General features: G+C 44.2%; 2 protein-coding genes across 3 annotated transcripts in view; one reads left to right on the top strand and one right to left on the bottom strand.

The window, feature by feature from the left end:
- Pigf (phosphatidylinositol glycan anchor biosynthesis class F) overlaps positions 1–5,571 on the top strand; it is a 31,073-nt gene extending 25,502 nt beyond the window's left edge. The window contains exon 6 of one of the 2 annotated variants that reach the window (XM_021217856.2): positions 5,260–5,571. In XM_021217856.2, coding sequence (XP_021073515.1) covers positions 5,260–5,373 — 114 coding nt within the window. In that variant the 3' untranslated portion in view covers positions 5,374–5,571. The remainder of the gene's footprint in view (positions 1–5,259) is intronic. The other variant, XM_029531174.1, reaches the window with a different exon arrangement.
- Positions 2,736–21,649, bottom strand: part of Rhoq (ras homolog family member Q) — a 35,369-nt gene continuing 16,455 nt past the window's right edge. Inside the window, exons 3-5 of the mRNA XM_021217857.2 lie at positions 8,099–8,263; positions 7,722–7,817; positions 2,736–5,919 (exon numbers count right to left, since the gene is read on the bottom strand). Of these exons, the coding sequence (XP_021073516.1) occupies positions 5,764–5,919; positions 7,722–7,817; positions 8,099–8,263 (417 nt within the window). The 3' untranslated portion in view covers positions 2,736–5,763. The remainder of the gene's footprint in view (positions 5,920–7,721; positions 7,818–8,098; positions 8,264–21,649) is intronic.

The following is a 21,649-nucleotide window of genomic DNA, read 5'->3' as shown; positions in this document are numbered from 1 at the left end:
AACTTTTCCCGGTCTTGAATCATGTAAATTGTACATTATCATTTAGTTTAATATTGTATAATCCCTTTGGTAAGGGCAATACCAATTTATCTAAAACCACACAAGTCTTTAGACCTGTGACCTGTTTTATCCTCTACTCTGGCATTTTGCAGTAGCCAGTTCAGTTATAAGTCTGTGACTTCTAGTTTCAAATTATGCAAGAATTTGAGGCATCTGTGATTTTTAAAAATGAATGTTTCATAAATATTGACTTTTATATTCTGGTAAAACTGGAGACAAGAAATCATAGATTTTTTTTTTTTACACTTTATATTTATTATTGCCATGTGTGTGAGTGCCTGCAGGTGACAGGGTTTGTAACAAACTAAGCACAGAATGGCTACATGGCTTGCCAGAGACAACATGCTTGGTAACCACAAAGCCAAGATTCAAATCCAGTCTGCCAAACACCAAAACCAGTGATCTCCATCACTGTTCTACATTAGTAAAGCACACCAGAGAACTATTAAACCCTGTATAACTGTGTTGAACATTTCCTTTCCCAAGACAAAAGGAGAGTTTCTTCCTAAAGCCAAAGTGGACATATACTTTTGTATTGTTGCATTTTAAAAATTCTCTTTTGCTAAAGTACTTATTTTACGTGTTTTGTCTGCATGTATGTCCATGTATAACATGCATGCAGCATGTCCGCAGAGGACAGAAAGGGGTGCTGGATCAGGACTGAAGTTCCAGATGGTCGTGAGCCACCATGTGGATGCTGGGAATCATATTCAAGTGCTCTTCCCTGCGATCCGTCTGCCCTAGACCATACTGTTCTTTCAAACAGTTCAGTATAGATAGCTAAAAGTGCTTTTTGGCTTATGAAGCTATTTTATTTCTTTAAAAAAACAAAAACAAAACTACTACACATTTCATTTGCCCAAATTCTATGCTAGGTAATATAAAATCTTTATTAATTTTTATTACTTTGAGAAAACTGGCCTTTCTTGGTTCAAGTAGTAAATAAATCCATAGTCACTTGATTTATAGGAAGGACCATAATGTTGCCTTAAAAGCAAGGCTTTTTTTTTTTTTTTTTTCGGGGTGGGGAGGGGAGAATTGGGGATTGAGTTGGATTTTTCATTTTCTTTTTGGTGTCTTGTTTTTTGAAATTGTATCTTGCCCTGTAGCCCAGGCTGGCCTCAGACTCATGGTGGTCCTCCTTTGTTGGTTACCCTGCCAGCCTCCGAAGTACCAGGTCACAGGAGTGCAGCAGAGTGGGTTCTGTGAGATAGTCTTGTTCTGATTTCAACTGTGAGGAGGCCCTAAAGTCAGACCTGGAGGGCATTTTCTTAATTAGTAATCAGTGTGGGAGAGTCCAGCCCATTGTGGGTGGTGCCAGTCCTGGGCTGGTGGTCCCTAATTCTATAAGAAAGCAGGCTGAGCAGGCCACGAGAAGCAAGCCTCCATGCCTCTGCATTAGCTCCTGCCTCCAGGTTCCTCCCATTGCGTTCTTGTCCAGACTGCCTTAGATGAGTGACCAACAGTGATGTGGAAGTGTGAGCCAAAGAAACTCTTCCTTCCTTCCCCAAGTTGCCTTTGGATTGTGTGTGTCATTACAGCATAGTCACCCTAAAACATCATGGTTGGCTTCCATGTGCCCACCTTCTCCTGATTGCTGCATGAGAGGCGAATGCATTATGCATAACTAGGATGCTGGCTTTTCACCTGATGCAGCCACTCATCTTTTAAAATAGGTTTTTCCTTTGATACCCTTACTAATTAATTTTACCTACTTGCATTGCATTATTATATTGTTATGTAACATGAGATGTTTCTTCCATTGAGTCATTTTTAAGAAACATTAGAAACTAAAGAAACTAGATAAAATGATGTCACTTTGGTGGCAAACCCTGTGAATGGCTTTCTTAATATGAATGTTTTTGTTTTCAATTTCCAGTTTTCCTTACATAAAACAATAATTATATGTAGCTATTTCAGATTATCATAATTTAGAGAAATATTTATAGCTCTGCAACTGAACTAGCTAATAGGTACTACAGATTTTTAAAAATATTGTGGCATAAAGAAAATAAAAATAGTATCTGTGAAACAAGGAAATTTTTGAGTGGAAAACTTAAAGGTCTCATTATTAAAATATAATTAAATGAGGCTGACTGGATAAGTCAGGCAGACTTCTGTGCTGTGGTGTGGTTTAAACATCTTACAACATTCAGCAAAAAGAACTGCCAACAGTTAAGGACTTGTGCATTGTATTGAAGGAGACATAGCAGCACCTTTGTACACACAAAGCCTGGGGCATCACTAGGGAATCATTTGAAAAGTTACAACATTTTATTTTGCAGATAACAGGGATCTCTGAGTTTTATATAACAGGGAATGGCTGAGTGGTCTGAGCCTTACCTCCTAATAGGAGGAAAACATTGGAAAAAGAATTTGCTTCATTTCACGTTCTTTGAAAGTGAAGTATGGCAAGCATCTAAAGAATGTGTGCAAATGTATGTGTGTGTGTTTGAGAACAGTGAACCACACCGAAGTCACAGAGTGATTCAAACAGAACTTGGTATCCCAAATCAGAATGTGTCTGGGACCCATAAGGATTGTTATTTCTTCCACACCCTGACTGACAGAGCTTTTTTAGGGGGTGCAAGAGCTCACACGTTGCCAGGGGTGAGCAGTCGCACCGCAGAGGAAAGGGGAATAAATAAAAACTCCTGAGGTAAGAAGTTCAGTGCTTTACATAAAACAGTAAACTATGCATCTCATTTTATTATGACCCATACGTCAGGAGGGGATGCTGTTGACGTAACAATCATTTAAAAACAACCACCAACAAACCAGCATTTAATTTGGTATTTAAAACCAATAATTAAAAATCAAATGGAAGCAGTGTCTAAAGTAACTAAGATAATTTATAACAAATAGCATGAACTCAAGCTCTACGTATTGGAAATATGATAATTCATCACAAGTAAGCTACAGTGTACCTGTAAGGACAGAGTAAGGGCATACATTAGCAAAGTAAGTGCTATTAGATTTCAAGATTTCCCTAAAAATTTTAAAGGGCTTTAGAACAAATTTTCTATGCAAACACTAACCAATTATAACTTCTTGTATGTTCTTTCACACATGACCTTATTTGAAGCAGTGAGTGTGCTCACTAACACAGTTCATGTTAATAAAATATTTTTGAAAAGTATTTTCTTTCCCAGATATTTCACTAGTTTGAAAGTTATTCCAGAGACTAGTCTGAATTTCTTCTGCAACCTAAGCCATTAATGAAGATATGCGTCTGAAAATAAGGCAGTGTCTCTATAATCTGCTCATGAATAGAAAACAAATCTTTGGTTTTCTGGTTAAAGTGGCAGAGAAGATTTTGCAAAAAGAAATACTAAATAACAAACACAAAGAGCTCTTAACAAGCAATGGGAAACTCCAAACCCCATCAAGGTAAACAGAGTACCTAAGGCACCTCAGGTTCAGATGATACAATCGTCTGCGAAGTTCAGATAGTCTCTATACAAGATTCTTACCATCTGGAGAAGGTGGAGTCCAGCTATGACTGCTGTCAATCGGAAGAGAGTGATAAGAGCTCATGAATGACTGGGACACGAGGTTGTCGCCATGATCAAACATGAGACTGAGGTGACACCAGTGCACATTCAGATTCTGAATCCATTTCTCTTGGAGCAGGAAAGTCCTTGACTTAAACTCATTGCCAACACCAAGTGTCAAGGGTTTCACAGATGAAGATTTGAAGAAAAAAACAAGCCATCAGATCTCCAAAGGCGACTTGGAAACGAATAATACTTTACTGTCTTGGTTCCTTCAGATCATAGGTTTGACAACTTAGCTGTTAACCGACTATACAGTTTCTTCCAATTCTATCTAAAAACAGACCAAAACTATATGGGAAAATTACAGAAGTCCCATTTGAGCATACATAAGGCCATGATATACTTAATGTGAACCACCACTGCCTGAAGACATACTGTGCCCACTTCAAGAGAACGCTCTTGTCCAGTAGACTGTCCACTACCAAGTGGGGAGTGTGGTGCTTATATTTTAAAAACTCCTACAAAGCTCACATGCAAGACAGTACATCTAGATTTGTGACTGGTATGAACATTTAAGGCTGTCATTTTCAAGTATAAATGTTTAGTGTTCCATTACCCAATCTGTGCAATAGACAAAGCTTAAGCACAAACCATGGAAGATAACAGAAGCTTGCTAAAGACAAGTCGTAGTTTAAGCAACTGCAAATTTGAACCTAAAGAAGGCTGGTAACAATGTATGGATTAGATTATGCTTCCCTCAACTGCAGGAGGTGGTTCACATGGAAGCTTTGCCTACACTACTGTCTGTTGCATGGCATTTAGAATAAGGCAGATCCATAGCAGACTGAAGAAGAAAGCCAAATGAGGTGCCAGCCAGTTAGTAAGATGGTTTTCCTCCAGTACACTTTGATGGCCTATTCCCCAGAGAAGGGTTAGAAATGGCTGCAGTACACCAAATAAGCTTTACAAAGGAGCATGAAAGTTTGTTTCCAAGACTTTCTACGTCATTACACCCTATATTTTTCTGCAGATTTCATAAGGGCTGTGTATATACCCTATAAAATCACCATTATTTATTTCTGGCTTAGTGAAATGTAGCATGGCTGGAGGAACTGTCTTGGGAAACCAGCAGTGTTCTGCTCACCTAACACTAGGTGTGTGCATAAGCTGTGGGTTATAGCTTCTGCTGTGGATGTGCTATCTGCAGCTCCAAGTGGACATCAGTTTTACTATGGAAACAGATAACCACAAATTCCACAGGACATGCTTAGATTCCGGGTCTTCCCTCTGACACCACTGAGAGTTTCTAAGGTTTGGTCAGCCTGTACACTTATTTCATTTGATGTACACAGCCAATGTGAGAATTCGAAAAATGGCCAACTAATTCAGAGAACTAAACTGAGTTCAGGATTATGGCAAACTATGACCCAATTTTTAAATGTTACTTTAGCATGTATTTCATGCAATTTGGATAACATCAAACTAAAATCTACAGTTCCCAGAAGCCTTGTTACTGTTTAATGCACATTAACTAAAATGTGTACATTTTTAGTGTTCATGATCAATGCAGTTATGATCTATTAAACTTGGCATTCTTTAAGAAAGCACATTAAGCTTCACTATAGAAATGTTTGTGTTACACTTCATTTGTGCTCAAGTATAATAAAGCATCGGTTGGTTTAGATCTCAATTCTTTCCTCAGGTGTGGCCCATCTCCTGTACACTCGGAGCGACCTTTGGCTACGTGGCTGGCCTGGTTATCTCGCCACTCTGGATCTACTGGAATAGAAAGCAGCTTACATACAAGAACAATTAAGAGGAGAAAGGAGAGAAGTTATTTCTCTGTGCAGATTCCATAAGGGCTGTGCAGAAGTTACATGGTCCAAGCCGGGCAGTCCATTTACAGCACTGTTGTTTTCTAAATGTCATTTCAACATGATGTGATTGTAGCTTTTTAACTATGAAACCCCTGAGAGATTGTACCTTCTAGTTGAAATAAAGTATTTATAGTAGATGTGGCTTCAGATGCTGTTCGCTGCTGCTTGGACCTTTAGGAAACATTCTCAATGAACTGTAGAATGCTGAGGACAGGTTCCTTCCCTCCTCAAGTTAAACTGCTTCATTGTAAGAGGTCAGGATATCGGTGTAGCATTTCAAATGCTTTCTGGGAGAAATGGACAGTTTCCTTGGCCACTAAAGATGTTTCTCACGTAATCAAACAACAGTTTATACATCTTGATCCTATTCTTTTTTTTACTGTGTGTTTCTTTGGAGTTAAAATGGCTATGATAGCCTCGTCAAACACAGTCTTCAAACCCTTCTGGGTTAAAGCTGAACACTCCACATAGCAGCATGCACCTATCTGGGAAGGAGGGAAAGCCACAGTTAAATCACGGTTCTATACAACTCAGTAACAACACACTAAAAGGGAAGTTATAAAATATAGCTATATAAAAAGAACCTCATTATGCATATTCACAATACCCAGAGGGAGACCGTTGTTAAAATACTAGTGTATGGCCTTTGGATTTCTTTATGGAAAACTCATTCATCGAATATTAGATAATCGCTATACATTAAGCAACTGCTTAGGTCCTGGGGACATGTCAAGGTGTCCTACTGTGTGGCAAGAAGAGGGATACAGAGTAGACACTGGTGATTGCTGGGACAAAGAGCAGAGGGAAACAGGAGGAAAGTGATGCTCTGGAGGGCCTTCTCATCGGTCAAGGCTGAACAGTGAGGGATCCTGAGAGCCCAGACCCGAGACTGATGTGGGAGATGCTTGCCATACCTAACATGCAGTAAGAAAGCCAGGGGATGGAGAGAACAGTTTTCCCTGTGTAGACCTGAGTGGTTTTCTTGACCGGCTGGCTGTCAGGGTTGCTGGGCCGCTCTATCCCTTCCTTTATCTCCCTGGCTTCTTCAGTCTACACATTCCCTTCTGGCACTCTAGCTCTGTGCTCACTCTTTTACAGTCTCCTAAGAGCAGGGTAGGGATTTAACATGTTCTAGTGGGTTATCGGACCTGCCAAGAAAGAATATACAGTTTCTTTTATTTGTTTGCTGGCTTGCTTTTTGAGACAGTTTCCCTATGTAGCCCTGGCTGTCCTCAAACTTACTGTATAGACCAGCTAGCTTTGAACTCACAGAGATCCACCTTCCTCTGCCCCCTGCGTGATGAAATTAAAGGCCTATGCCTTTCTCCTTGGAGTTTCCTCAGACTTGGTGACTTCAGATGAATGTTCTTAGCTGGGGTCTATTCGATCTTCTGATTAAATCATTAAATGCCCTGCACATCAATCTGATTCCTATCATCCAGTGTGATAGCACATATTTATATACTCAGGTAACCTGCATTTATAACTTTTGCTTTTACACATTTAGAAATTTCTCCTTTCTCCAAGATTATAAAAATCAACGCAAGGAATTCCTGGAGTTGGTGAAATCATTTCTCTTTCCTTTGGGAAACGCTGTCCTCCAGAAAGTTCTCTTGCTTCTTCCTGTCTCCTGATAGCACATTTTAAAAGACTTTATTAGACTGCACTTACACAGAAACCCCACTAAAGCCAAAACAGGAAAAAAAAAAAAAAGAATTAAAGGAATTCAATAATCTTATAGTCATATGAAGGGGGAAAGAATCTAGCTTTGGGGTAAGGAATAATGTAAATTAAAAGGTATTATATGTATCTGTAAATATTTTGTAGAAAACTACCCATAATTATCTCTGTAACCATAGATTTAAATTGTCACCTAATGTCACTTCAACTGCACCTGCAGGAGTGTAAGCTGAAAGCAGAGCCTAATTTGGCACGGAACAAGTGTTTAAATAATTAAGAAGGTTGTGAAGTCTCCGCCTCTGCTTTGGCTACCTCCTACGGGTGCCTTTAAAGTCATAGTCTTCAGCCTAGCACAGGTGGACAAACGTTCAAGCTGGAAGCTCAGCTCTGCCAGTTTTTACTGAAAAGTTTCAGGCTCCTGTTACTTAAAGGGCCCCCATTCTTTCTTGTCTACAGCCAGGGAAACAGACCTTCCTCGTTGTGTCAGTGCAGAGATGATGGGGACCTGAGAGAGAAACACCCAGCAGGGCTGGGACCGGAGGCACAGCTGCGGTCTGGCCTAGCCTTCATCTTCACATCTGTGTTAAGCCCAGCAGGGATTCATTACCTCTTTTGCTAGTTTCTGTCCTTGTTCCACACAGACAGGTTTTTCTTTCATGTCATTCAGTCTTGCTAAAGTTTTGGGGTCATCTCGGAGATCAATCTAATTAAGAAAGATCAATAATGTCCTATAATATGTATTTTAAAAGAAACCAATGCATATAGTCCCATTTAATCTTTACATATTAAAAAATATACAAAATAAGATTTTAAAGATACAAATACAATTTGGGGGAATTATTTTAATGTAGAAATATGAGAGGAATTGCCAATTTGAAACTTATTTAACACATCATTTGCTAGTCACAGGGTCTTGTTTGAGAGCAGTCCCCATGGCTAACTGTAGACAACCTTCTTAAATGAGTAAAATCGAAGCGAACACACCTGAGTTCCTATTAATAAGAAGGGGACATTTGGTGCGTATTCCTTTAGCTCTGGTACCCATTCCTCCTTTACGTTTTGAAATGAGGCTGGGTTTACCACAGAGAAGCATATGAGGAAGACGTCAGTCATGGGGTAAGATAAAGGCCTCAGACGATCATAGTCTTCCTGTGGGGGAGAAAGGGAAAGTCATGATCTATACTTGTCTACAGATGAACAGCAACACGATCTATACTTACATGGCTACAGATGAACAGCAGTAGCTAATTAGATTACAAGGTCAAAAGAACAACCAGGAATGTATCTCTGAAGTAAGGTGATTCCACTTGGCTTTGGTTTTCTTCTTCTTTTCAATAAGAATTTTAAAAAAATAGTACAATTAACAAATCAAATAAAAATGAAGAAAACAGAGGGGTGTGGTGCACACTGCTGTAACTCCAGCATTCTGGGGGCTAAGGAGGGAGATGGGGAATTCTAGTCAGCCTGGACTACAAAGTGAGATCCCATATCAAAACATACAAAGACACACACACACACACACACATACCACACACACACACACACACACACACACACACACACGGGGGTGGGGTGGGGGGAGGCAATACATTGTGACTCCTATAACTCTCACTGACAAGTCTGCTCAGAGAACCGAGGCGGGCTCTACACTTAAGTATTCTAATATGATAACATACGACTCACATACAGGCACAGAAGGAAAAGAACCGGTAAGGACTGACAGCCATAGTAAAGATGCTAGGCTTCAGACTGGGGCTGGAGTGCGGGCAGTGCCAGGCTTCAGACTGGGGCTGGAGTGCGGGCAGTGCCAGGTTTCAGACTGGGGCTGGAGTGCGGGCAGTGCCAGGCTTGGTTGGTGGGAGTGTGGTGATTTTGGTTTCGTTTGGTTTTTTGTTTTTGTTTTTGGGTTGTTTTTCTTTTAATGTATACTCCCAGAACTGCAAACATTCTTATACACGTGATCAAAGGATGCATTCTGCTCTGTGACTGCCTTGTGTGGTCTGTCTTGGCAAACCCTCCACACCAAAATATGCTGGGCTGTTGTATGGGTTTAACAGCGGCTTCATGACGCTCTTCCTGATAGGTGCCTTAGTCTCTGCCACAAAGTGCAGTGACTCATTTTGCATGGACTAGTTTACGTGACACAATATATTCTAGCAAGAGAATGGAGTTGAGTCCGTTTCTGCCATGGCTGGAGTTGTCTGGTTTCATGGAAACTGGTTTTGGTGTAGCCCACCTTCTTAAATGACCTACTTCATTACTAGAACAGTATAAACATGGAGCTAAGAGAGTAATTTTAAAGATCCATTTAGTTTCTGCCTTATTATTTTCCTACTGAAGTACATTCCTTTCATGTCACCTGACACTTTTCTCGCCATAATTTTCAATTCCAGCAACTCTTGTTTTACTTGCGAGTGATCAGTTCCAACCCCCCCCCCGTGATATCAAAATCAGCAGACGATCCAAACCCCTTCTTTAAAATGGTGCTGTTACTTATATGTAACCTATACACCCTTGTGTACATCTTAAATTGCTGATACATTGCTTATAGTACCTAATAAAACACAAAGAGTTATCTTATATTTCTTAGTGTCCTGGCTAGTTTTAAGCCAGCTTCACCAAGCTAGGGTCACTGGACGGGAGAGAGCCTCAATTGAAAAAATGCCTAAGATTGTGCTGTTGGGCATTTTCTTAATTAGTGACTGATGGGACCATCCCTGGGCTGGTGGTCCTGGGTTCTATAAGAAAGGCTGAGCAAGCCATGAGGAGCAAGCCAGCAAGCAGCACCCCTCCATAGCCTCTGCACCAGCTCCTGCCTCCAGATTCCTGCCCTGCTTGAAATCCTGTCCTGGCTTGCTTCAGTGATGAGCAGCAATAGGGAAATGTGAGCCAAATAAACTCTTTGCTCCCCAACATGCTTTTTGGTCACAGTGTTTCACCGCAGCACTAGAAACTCTAAGTAAGACACTCAGGGAAATAAGAGCAGGGAAAAGGTCTGCATGCGCTATGCATATTTTCCCTAAATATTTTCAATCCACAGTTGGTTAAAATTTCATAGTTGGCTATGAAATCTGTAGACACGAAGGGCAGACTGTGTAAAGTAGAACTTGTTATAAAGTGTGTATATCACTCTCTATCTCATCTATTCAGTCTTTCCAATGACAGTATACTCTACGCAGCTTTATTCATGCTGCTGGCTCATCAATGGTCAGTAACTCTATAGCCAGGACAATAGGAAAATGCCATTCCCCACCTCCATGATCTTTATGTTTCTCCTCCCGCCCTCCCTCCCTCCCTTCCTTACTTCCTTTTTTTTTTTTCCATGTACATGGGTGTTTTGTTTTGCCTGTATATACCTGATGCCCACAAAGCCGGGGGAGGAGTCGGATGCCCTGGGACTGTAGTTACACATAGCTTTGAGCCAGCCTGTGGGTGCTCTACAAGAACCACCATTGCTCTTAACTGCCGAGCCATCTCTGCAGACCGAGCCTTTACGTTCAGTGTGGAAGTTGCTACCTGCATTTAACTACTTCTGCGCCCTGGGTTTAGAAATCCGGCCATAGGCAGGAGTGTAGTTAGTGCCCAATTTGTTGCTCTTGCAATTTAATTTACTCCGTTAATTCCTCCTCCTGCTCCACTCCTTTTCGGAAGGTAGTGAGGGACTGCTAGGGAAGGGTAAGAGACCCAGGGAGAAAGGAGGACAAGATATGACAGCTGGGAGGGTGGATACAACCAAGATATAAAGAACTGTCAATATGAATGGAAACGTCGCAACAAAACACGATTTTCAAGTATAACGTGTGGGGGCTGGCGAGTTGGCTCAGGGGTTAAAAGCACTTGATGCTCTTGCAGAGGATCCAGGTTCCATTCCCAGCCCCCACACAGCAGCTCCTAGCCATCTGCAACTCCACTCCCAGGGGATTGTCCACCCTCTTCTGACCTCTGAGGGTACTAGGCACACATGTGGTACACAAACATACATGCAGGCAAAAATCCCTACACATAAAATAAATCTAAAACAAATCCCACAAACCTGTTCTGGGAGAGCAGCTGGTGGGTTAAGTAGTGTGCGCCGAGCCTACACTCAGCAGCCTCATTAGAGCAGCCAGCACAAAGGACGATAGGCAGGAAGCCCGCACTTTCACCACCCCACCCTGCAACTCCAGGCTTCTGTGCAAACATGCACTTAGCATGGTCTGGAGGGCGAGATGTTCTCATTAAAAATCACCCTCCACCGGCATTTAGATTTCCAATTCTCACAGACACAAAATCTCTGGGTATTACCCCCCAGGATGGCAAGGTGTAAATAAGGTGGCACACTGAAGTGCCCAGCATCCACCCAGAGAATGGCAGGACCACTAGCAGCTCTAACAGACCTCCCCAATTCCCCAGCAATCCTCCAATGCTCCCAAAAGCCCTGGGCCCCTGGCTTTAGGTCCCAGCAGCTACAGAAAGGTTTCTTTACTGAGAAATAACATTTCCTACACTCTCGTCGGAACACCGAAACCGGAGGGAACACCGAAACCGGAGTCTCAAGGGCAAGTGCTTTCCTGATTGACAGGAGAACAGTTTGTTATCACTGAATTAACTGGGCACTTTGGAATGCAGCCAGCTTAAGACAATTGGAAACATCAAAGAAATATATGTAGTTTTTAAGAATGCCAAGTTGCATATTTACTTATAGCCAAGTATACTTCATCAGGGAAAGAGAACTGCATACTCTTTCTTTGGGGGGCTGTGAAAAGAAAGAGTAGTTGAACTCAAATTCCCTAGAAATGTTTAGTCACATTAATCCAGCTACTGATTGCTTTCATAACCACGGTTAATCAGGCCTGATTTTCCCCAGTGACAGACATGTGGACATAAGGGAGGACAATCGGATCAAACCTTTCTAGGGATCTATGCAATTGCATTTTTTTTTGTTAGAACAATTACATGCAGGGAGCTAGGGCCATAAAAACAGATGGAAACTAAAAGTTTGCACAGAACTTCTTGGAGTAAATGATGCCTTTTCAACCTGGACCACCTAAAATGAACTGCTTCTTCCTGCCATCATGGGCTACATAATTGGCAGTTATTTTGAGAATGAGATCTCTCCTGCTTTCATCCAATCTGAGTAATTAGAAGGCTAATAATAGAGAACAAATTAAAAAACAAATTATCCCTCATACATACTGTAGCCAGCATCACATAAAACTGCTTCTTCCCATTGCACCATGTTTACAAGAACGCAATGTGAGCCGGTGGGTCTTCCAGTAAGGACAGAGCAGTGGAGCCTCATCTCAGGCTAGAAACCACAAACAGAACACGTGAGAGTTGAGTGTACGAGCCCTTACTTTTAAACGACCATGTGTCCAAGTCAGAACTCTCAACCAAGTCTCCTGTGTCCTCCTAATTAGCAAACCAATTATATATATATATTAGTTCTAATTTTTAAAATAGGTACTTAAACATTTAACTAGAACATTCTCAGGCATACAGCTAAGTGTATTAAAGGGTAACTATCCACCATCAAAATACTGAATTTTGTCAATAGGACTTACGGTCTGCCAAGGGGATCCTTTAGCTTCCTATCAGCTGCCTATATACCACAGAGGTTTCCGTTTTTAAAAACCCACATTCTGATAGCTTATTGAGAGGGTTTTGCATTGTTGAAAACCAGAACTGATAAAAATTATCGTCCACTTAGCACATGACAAGAATCCCAGACAAGAGAAGAGATGTGTTCCAAGAGAAAACAGGGATCATCAGGAGTAACAGTGAACTAAAACAGGTGCCCTGTCTGAGACTCGTGCACACAGGGCCATGGACCTTCACCCCTCGGCATGATCCTTATTCCCTGCATGCAGTCCTGGGCATTCCCTTCCACATGGCTGGTCTTTGAATATCTGTTTAAAAATCTACAGCCGAAGTACAAATTCCTCTCCTACCACTGATACTGGACAACCTGCCTCTGCTACTCCAAAGCCATCAGCAAATACTTGTTCAGATTACACTGCATGAAGATGCCCTAAGGATATACACACACAAATAAAAGTCTTAACTGCCTTCTGGAGTTTATAATTTCGTTGGATGGTCAAGACATACATAGAAAAGGATGATCATAAACAACTGGACAGACAGGGTAGAGGCTAGATCGGGTAAATAGATAAACAGTTACTCCAAGCAACGGCATTCAACAGTCCCACGGTGCTTGGGATCGCTCTATAAACAGGGACATGAAGAAAGGGCACAACTCAAAACCCAGTTTACCAAATATGTTCAAAACGTTCACAAAGGTCTCTCACGAAAGATATATGTTTAAAACTCAGGCAATGATGTTCGATGAACAAGTATCCATGATGTACCGCGCAACTCACTAGGGATTTGAAGACCAGAAAGCCACAGCCCAGAAGGGATGGAACTATAGGCTACTGCACAAACACACAAAAAGTGAGTCCCAAGGTAGACTGCATGGGTGGGAGGTGACACTCAAATGTCAAACAGCCCTGGCTCTTAGTGCATAGCAAGGCAGACAAGTTGGTGAACACATCATTACAAGTCAGAATGCTGTGTATGCCAAAGTGGTGATTAGGAGATACCGGTAAGAGGCTTCTCAGAGCGTGCATGTGAATCAGACCCTTCATCCGGAGCAGACTGCACACATACAGGGAGTGTGGCCTTGGCCAAGCCTCTTCTGGGACCCTCAGTGAAGTGGGAGGTGGTCAGTAACAAGTGTTTCAAAGGCCAGAAACTGCTGTTGCCATAAACCACACTCCCCAGTCATCTGGAATATAGCCCCTTACCAAAGTCCACAAGCTTCCTTCTGTGAAGGAGAGAAAGTGGGGCCAGAGGACTAATTCTTTCAGCCAACCCCCAGCCTTCTAAGTCCAAAACAGCTGCTGATTATTCTTGGAGCTAGAAAAACTAACAAGCTTGGAAGCCCTGACAGCTGTGGCTGGGCTATACAAGAAGCCCTGACAACTGTGGCTCGGCTATACGTGGGAAGCAACTGTCACTTCCAGTGCATGCAGTCGCTGTCCCTCTCTGAAACATGTTTCAAATGAGAACCCCCAAAATAGGCACCCTGCCCCTTGCAAACAGCCCAGCCCTCAAAGGGTGCCATGTGGAGGCCAAGCAGGCTCAGGCTCTGTGGTAACAATAGCACCTGAAACTTTGTTTCCTTTGTGTCCTCACTGTCACTTTTGAGTTTGTTTCCTATTGAACTGTGTCAAACAAAAATAACAATTTTTTTTTCACCTTAATTAGTGGTAGAGCACTTGAGTGGGTTAGTCTTCATTACCATAAACAAATGAACTCAGAGTAACTCCAGGGGGCGCTGGAGAGATGGTACTCTCACCCCCACCCCCCACCCCCCCAGACAGGGTTTCTCTGTATAGCCCTGGCTGTCCTGGAACTCACTTTGTAGACCAGGCTGGCCTCGAACTCAGAAATCCGCCTGCCTCTGCCTCCCGGGTGCTGGGATTAAAGGCATGCGCCACCACGCCCAGCTCATACTACTCTTTTGGAGGAGCGGAGTTTAGGTCCCAAAACAGGTGTCAGGCAGCTTACAATGGCTCCAGGAGGGGGTGATGCCTCTGTCCTCTGCTCATATGTGCATATCACCCCACTCCCAACTACACACACATCACTAACAACAAACCTTCATCATTAAAAACAAACAAACAAACAACAAAAACAAAACAGGTAGCTTTGGGGCTGGGTATGTGGCTCTGTGGTAGTGTTCCCTCAGTGTGCCTAGCCTCAGGTGCAATTCCCAGCACTGTGAACAATACCAACAGCTTGTTTCTTCAGAGAACCTGGTTGAGTCCCCTTGCCCCTTGGAGCCTACATTGATCGATACGGTTCAAAGCTCCCCACAACGAGCTTCCTGAGCCCCACCCACTTACCTTTTACTTCCCTCACCTGTAGACTAAAGGAAATTTGGGGAGGAGAAATAATATTGAGGGCACTATAAAATTCTTAAGAAATTATTGTTTCGGGGGCTGGTGAGATGGCTCAGTGGGTAAGAGCACCTCATTGCTCTTCCGAAGGTCCTGAGTTCAAATCCCAGCAACCACATGGTGGCTCACAACCATCCCTAACGAGATCTGACTCCCTCTTCTGGAGTGTCTGAAGACAGCTACAGTGTACTTACATATAATAAATAAAAAATAAAAAAAATTATTGTTTCAAATTATTATTTCAAAACCATTTTGCATATTTGGTCTTTTCCTACTTTTTTTTCATCTTCATTTTAGTTATGAAATAGTATTTATAAGTCATGGGTCTGATTAGCTCCAGGGAAAGAATTATTGAACTTGAAGGCTTGCATTCTGACTTCTAAAGTATTTCATGTGTGTGTGTGTGTGTGTGTGTGAGAGAGAGAGAGAGAGAGAGAGAGAGAGAGAGAGAGAGAGAGATAACAAGTCAGTCATCTATTAATTTAACAATTACTTTAGACAAAAGTTGTGGGCTTTTCCATCAATACCTTCTTTGTGGCCACCTTTGTGATCATAGCCCCAAAAGGACAGGAAATGTACATGACGTGAGTCAGAAGGACAACCAGCAAAGACCCTCATAGAACAGTACTTCCTCTCTCTAAAAGGAGGGACAGAACTAACCATCAGGTCCCCACCTCTCTGCCTTTCACTTGGGAGTAGCCTTAGGAAAAATTATTAGACAAAACTCAAATCTCGGGTGGGGTTCTGTTTTATCTAAACTGACCCCATAAGGCAGAGGCTCAAGACAGTCAAATCTGGCCCTCCGTTCAGCAGGCTCCATTTCCCCATTGGCGGAGGGGCGGTAAACACAGCGTACACATGTTGAGAGGAGAGAGCCGGACAAGTGCTTTCCGCTCTTCTTGCAGATCAGCCTGACTTTCTAAAAAAAGATAAGCCACAGCCTTGCGGCCAGTGCTCTCTTCTGTGCAGGGTGAGGTGACGCCCCTGATTGGGGAGGTCTTGGAACTGAAATTCTACACTGTCAGGAGCTATAATTACAAGCCACTTTTACTAAAACAGAGGTCAGCTGGCCTCCAGCACCAGGAACGGAGTTAAATGCCAGCTTACTCTCCTCGGTGGATGTCCTGCCTGACCTGCCAGCAGGAAAATCACTTTGTTGGGATCATCCACTCCAACATATGCCTGGCAAAAAGGCGCTGAATGTGGCGTACACACTAGTGAGAGGCAGGTGCGGAGCCTTCCTTCCCGCTCTTCTGCAGAAAATGAGGGGCTTAGCAAGGGGCTTTCGTCTAGGCAAGGCAGCTCTGTCTGGAGAATGCTCTGGAACCTGGGAGTTGCTTTTGATTGCCCAAGTGAAAATGGGGTCTCTACAGGCATTCTGAAGTCTCTCTTCTGGACCCCAGACAACTGCTTGAGTATCGGCATTCAGAAATATGAAAACAACTTAGCAATTACACAACTCTAGGGCCTGCCATGATTGAATATATAAGCATAAATGATTCACTTTTAAAGCACCATTTAAAGAAAATTTCTAGGAAGGTAATCTCAATGCAAACTGAATTTTGTTCAAAGCATTGAAACATAGCAGGCCGGTTTGCCATTGCCCAAGGTCACGGGCTTCTTGCAATATTGCTCTTAGCATCCAAATGGCCAATAAAAACATGATTACTTCAGTGACTGTTGTTGCATTTATAGTAATTACAGGTACCTGATTATGAAATTATGATTTCAGGAATATTCCCATCCCCGGAACCTAGGAATTTAGTACTGAAATAAATAACTTCGCAAAGGATTGCTTTCCTGGAGATGTCCTTCACACTCATAGTGTTAAATGTAGACTTAAAATCATGACCCTAGAAAGCTTGTATCACCGATAGGCTTCACTTGAGCATAAACAGAAGAGAAGCATTTGCTATAAATGGGAGCAGGGAGCTGAGATTGATGAAGCTTATTGTTGAGAGAAGTTGTCCCCTGCAGGACTGGTACCCAGCACAGACTGGGGTCAGTGCTGGGAAGGGAAAGGCCCAGGAGCTAGGAAAGGGGTTAAATGGGAAGATGGATTCTGTCAGAGAGAACCTGAGCTCTGAGAGCAGGTTAGAGGCCAGCCACAAGGCCTGATGGTCACGGATGCCCCTGGGAAGGCCATGGGCACAGAGAGCTGAGTAGGGAATCAGCTTGGATTGATGGAGGCAGGAGAATCACACACAGAACTGGACTTTTCAAAAAATCGGAGGTCAACAGGGACCCAAGACAGGCTCTTACTGGATGCTGGAGGACAAAGATGGTGGCCTGGATTAAGTGGAAGCAGCTGCTCTCCAACCCAGAAAACTTGTGGCTTCTCAGTCCAGTCAAGAGGCACCTCAGGCTGGGAGGCAGGTTAGCCATGGGGTTCTTGGTAGCATTTCTAGAAGGGTGGCTGGTTGGTTTTACAGAGCAGAGGGACATTGAGTGAGCACACCATTAGGGAGGAAGCTGGGGGCCAGTGCTGGCCGTGCTGAGCAGACATCTCCTAGGCAGCTCCAGACAGAATTCTGTATTCGAAAGCCCCTTCTTGGCCTAATCAGAACCTCACTGAGTTGACATCTCTGAACTAAATTCACTTCTCAGATCTGCTACCTCAATAAAAGAAACTGCTACTCACTCAAATCTATGCAAGTTAGAAATCCAGAAATCCTCAGTAGCAGCTCCAATGCACACAGGAATCCAAGCACAGGGCTTCAGTTGGCGGACCGCTCAGGAGGCTCACACCCCTTCCTTCTCCGCACTGCTTTACCGGGGCAGCACCTACTCACTTGGTGAGCTTTGGTCTATAAATCATTTCATCTGACAGATCTCAGCTAGATGCCGCTTCAGATCCATCACCCCACGCTCTGCACTCCCCCAGCACCAGTGGGCTGCTTCTGCCTCGGACACTGGACACCGTGTAACAATAGTGTCTCTTTTCTATTTGTCTCCCCCTCAGGACTCCCCGAGGGCTGGCCCACAGGGCCTGCTATCAGGTTATCTGGAGGTGCATCCAGGAAGTTGCCTGCAGCCAGGTCTCAGGTAGCCTGTATGGTGAGAGCCTGAGCTGGAGAAAGTGTTTTAGTTCCTTGAACTCTCAAGTGACATGCTAATTTGTTCGATTGCTATTGTCACTTTTCAGGAGGGACCAAACTGGCTCCAGAGAACAGGGCTATTTCTCTGCCGAACTAAGCTCACTTGGCAGTGAGCTCACAGCCCTGGAGCTGCACAGGAGAGACTCCCAGCCTTGACATCAACTTGACATTCATGTCACCGAGATGAAGAGGATGTTGTCTGTCCAGCATCCTTGTTCTCTCCTTCTTTCCAGACCTATGACTCAGTTTAAGACCCATCCTCTTCCAGTTAGACACTTGGCCCTGGGGAGCATGATCCCATGCTGGGCTAGAGAAGGGCCATACATACATGGGATGAACAAAGTGTCAACTTCTGCTTCTGGTTCTTGTATGGGCACATGACCCAAGCTATCCAATCAGAAAGCAGCAATACTTGCACACCCCAAAATGTTCTTGCCTCTGCTGCTGCTCCCCTGACTCACCTCTGTCCTTCTCCCCATCTCTGCAGTGCTCAGAGTTAGGCCAGAATGTGCTCAGTGATGGGTCAGTGCCTGGCCTGTGTCCCTAGTCACCTCCAGTCCTAAAGGACCATGGGGAGTCTTTAGAGGAAGTCCAGTTCTGTATATGTGACAACTCCATCACAGAAGCTGTGCCTACCCGTAGGACTTTTCCTTGTTATTACCCCTTAATAACACAGTAGCATAACTGTCCACTGTGTCAGGCACCGTAAGAAACCCAGAGATGACGGAAAACACGCACACGGGAGGCACTGGGAATGCAGCTCAGTGGGTAGAGTGCTCACTTAGCATCCCAGAAGCCCTGGGGTACCTCACCAGTGTCATCTAAGCCGTTCAAGGTGCACATGCCTGTGTGCCTGGCCCTCTGGAGACAGAGGCAGAGGCAAGGCATCAAAATTGCTCTATGTACTTCTTCCACACTCTGCAGCACGGCAACCTCCTGGCATGTCTAGGACACTCTCTCCCACACCATGCTGAATTACTTCCTCCAGCTCTGACCTTGCCGTACGGTGATGATTTCCATGGAGTCCGCAGCCCTGGTCTCGGGAAGGCTACCTGAGTCTTGCTTTTACTGGGCTTCACCATCACCCCCAATGATAGGGCTGCTTCCACCTTACTGATGAGGAAACAGAGGCTCAAGGAAGCTTTGTCACTTGTAAGCTACAAGCTTATCAAAGTACAGCTGGGCACAACTCTAGGCCACATAAAGTCCTCTAAACAGTGAGTTTTGCCATCAGAAGTTTTGCCAGGTTTGAGACTGGCCTGAACCTGGGCTGGGTTTGCTAGCTGTGCAGTCTCTAGTGGATTATCTTTCCTGTTTTTTTTCTCTAGATTACTAAAGATCCCCACAGCAAGTGCGGTGTACAGGGTGTGTGTGTGTGTGTGTGTGTGTGTGTGTGTGTGTGTGTGTGTGTGTAGTCTTCACTTACAAGTATGGGAATCTAAAGCTGGGTGTGGTGGTGTTGCTGGTAATGTCAGCACTGGAGAGGCAGAGATGGGCAGTTGTCTCACTGGCCAGTCAAACTAGCCAACTTGGTAAACTCCAGGCCAGCGAGAGACACTGACTCAGAAAGTAAGACATGTTACCTCAGGAAGGATACCGAGGCCGACCATATACATGTACACAAATGTGAGCACTCCGCTACACAGCCTCTCTTCATCCAGTCCAGACCGGATTTCCCACTGACTGAACAGAGTCAGTGTGACAATACTGATGTGACAGCCCTCCAGTGGGTGAGTGACCAGCCACCATTAGAAAGGCACCAGATGGACAGACAGTGTCTGTATGTGCAGTGGCTTCACATCTATTCTTCCTGTAATTTTTGGAGCCAGTCTCATGAGGCCACTGTGCTTACACTCCTCAGATGTACTGTGTAGCTGAGGATGAGGTGGACTTCTGACCTCAGTGCCTCCACCCCTCACAGCGTTGCCACGCCCAGAGCTTCACTGATGCCAGGCAAGCGTCCTATCAATCCTTATACAACCTCAGAGGCAGGGTCCATCTGGGACATCCCTCATCCCTCCTTCCAGGGCAGCCCCACTCTAGGTGGCTCAGGGATTAAACTGTCCCAGAAGCAAAGGGTTCCCAGGGTAGATTCCAAATCCCAGACCACACCCTATAAGCTGGCCGAATTATATAGGAGCCTTTGGGTTCCAGCTCTGCACCCAGCTTAGTGAAACCCACCAGTGAGTGAGTCCCTTTAGAACCCACAGCCCATCATGGAAGTTGTACCACGTGCTGCCTGGAAAATGAAAATGGAGTTCTCCTGTTAACAAGCCACTGGATTATTTAATGAAGCTGGTGCTGTCTGGTGGCAAGAAGTCTCTAGCCCGTAGGTTGAAGATCTGCAGTACAGGGTCTGGACTGAGAGCAAGTGCTGCCTCTCAGAAACCACATGTGTAACTATGTTTAGTCAGTGTTCTTTATCCCCTTTCCTTATCGTTTTTGTGAGAGTGTATGCATGTGTGCATGTATACATGTGCACTGTGTGTGCATGTGCACATGTGTGCTATGTGTGCTGTGTGTGCATGTATGCATGTACACGTGTGCTATGTGTGCATGTACACGTGTGCTATGTGTTGTGTGTGCATGTGTGTTATGTGTGCTGTGTACTTTGTGTGCTGTGTGTGCATGTGTGCTGTGTGTACTGTGTGTGCATGTGTGCAGAAGCCAGAGGTCAACATCAGGTATTTTCCCATCACTCTAACTTAGTTTTTGAGACATGGTGGATCTCTGAAACTAGAGCTCACCAAGTTGGCTAAACTGGTTAGTCACCAAGCCCCAGGAAGCCCCCTCCCTGCCTCCCCAGCACCTGTCCCACTCGGTGCTTTATGGACTGGTGCTAGGGATCCAAGCTCAGCTCCTCGTGCTAGCACAGCGAGCAGCTTACTGACTGAGCCATTTCACCAGACCTCATCATCCACCATTTAGAAAAAAAAAAGCCAAGGGACAGATGACCTGATAAGTTCTCCACTGAGATGAAATAATACACATGTCTAAAAGAAAAAGACCTTGAATCCCTGAGTGTGGGAACAGGTTGGTGACCTGAGGCACGCACGGCATGCATACCACAGGAAATCAGAAGGCAGAAGCTGTCTGCTCAGGAGGACTTAGAAGAGGACATGGAGGAAATCACCAGATGAGTCCTGTTATCTCTGCTAACAGCCCTGAGCCGCACACATCACTAGCTCCTGACTGGACCTTTAGAAAGCCCACACTCTTGAGCAGAGTATTCCAGACCTGCCACAGCTCCTCTGCAAGGTTTCACTTCAAGAGCCCATTCTGACCAAAATGGACATGGGATGCTCCTGGCGCCCTCCACCCATCCAGGGTGCTCTGCCTTCCTCTTGGCCTGGGACACTTCCTCCACCCAGGGTGTCCCCTCTCCACGCCAACCCACATGCTCATGCCGTCTCCTCATCTAGGAACGTGTAAAGGTCAGTGTGCTGGACAGTTTCCTGTCAACGTGACGCAAGCCAGAGTCATCTGTGAGTAGG

This window comes from Mus pahari, chromosome 18 (genome assembly GCF_900095145.1).
Source record: "Mus pahari chromosome 18, PAHARI_EIJ_v1.1, whole genome shotgun sequence".
NCBI classification, from domain to species: domain Eukaryota; kingdom Metazoa; phylum Chordata; class Mammalia; order Rodentia; family Muridae; genus Mus; species Mus pahari.
The sequence above is the reverse complement of the archived record's forward strand: the minus strand, read 5'-3'. Positions and strand labels throughout refer to the sequence as shown.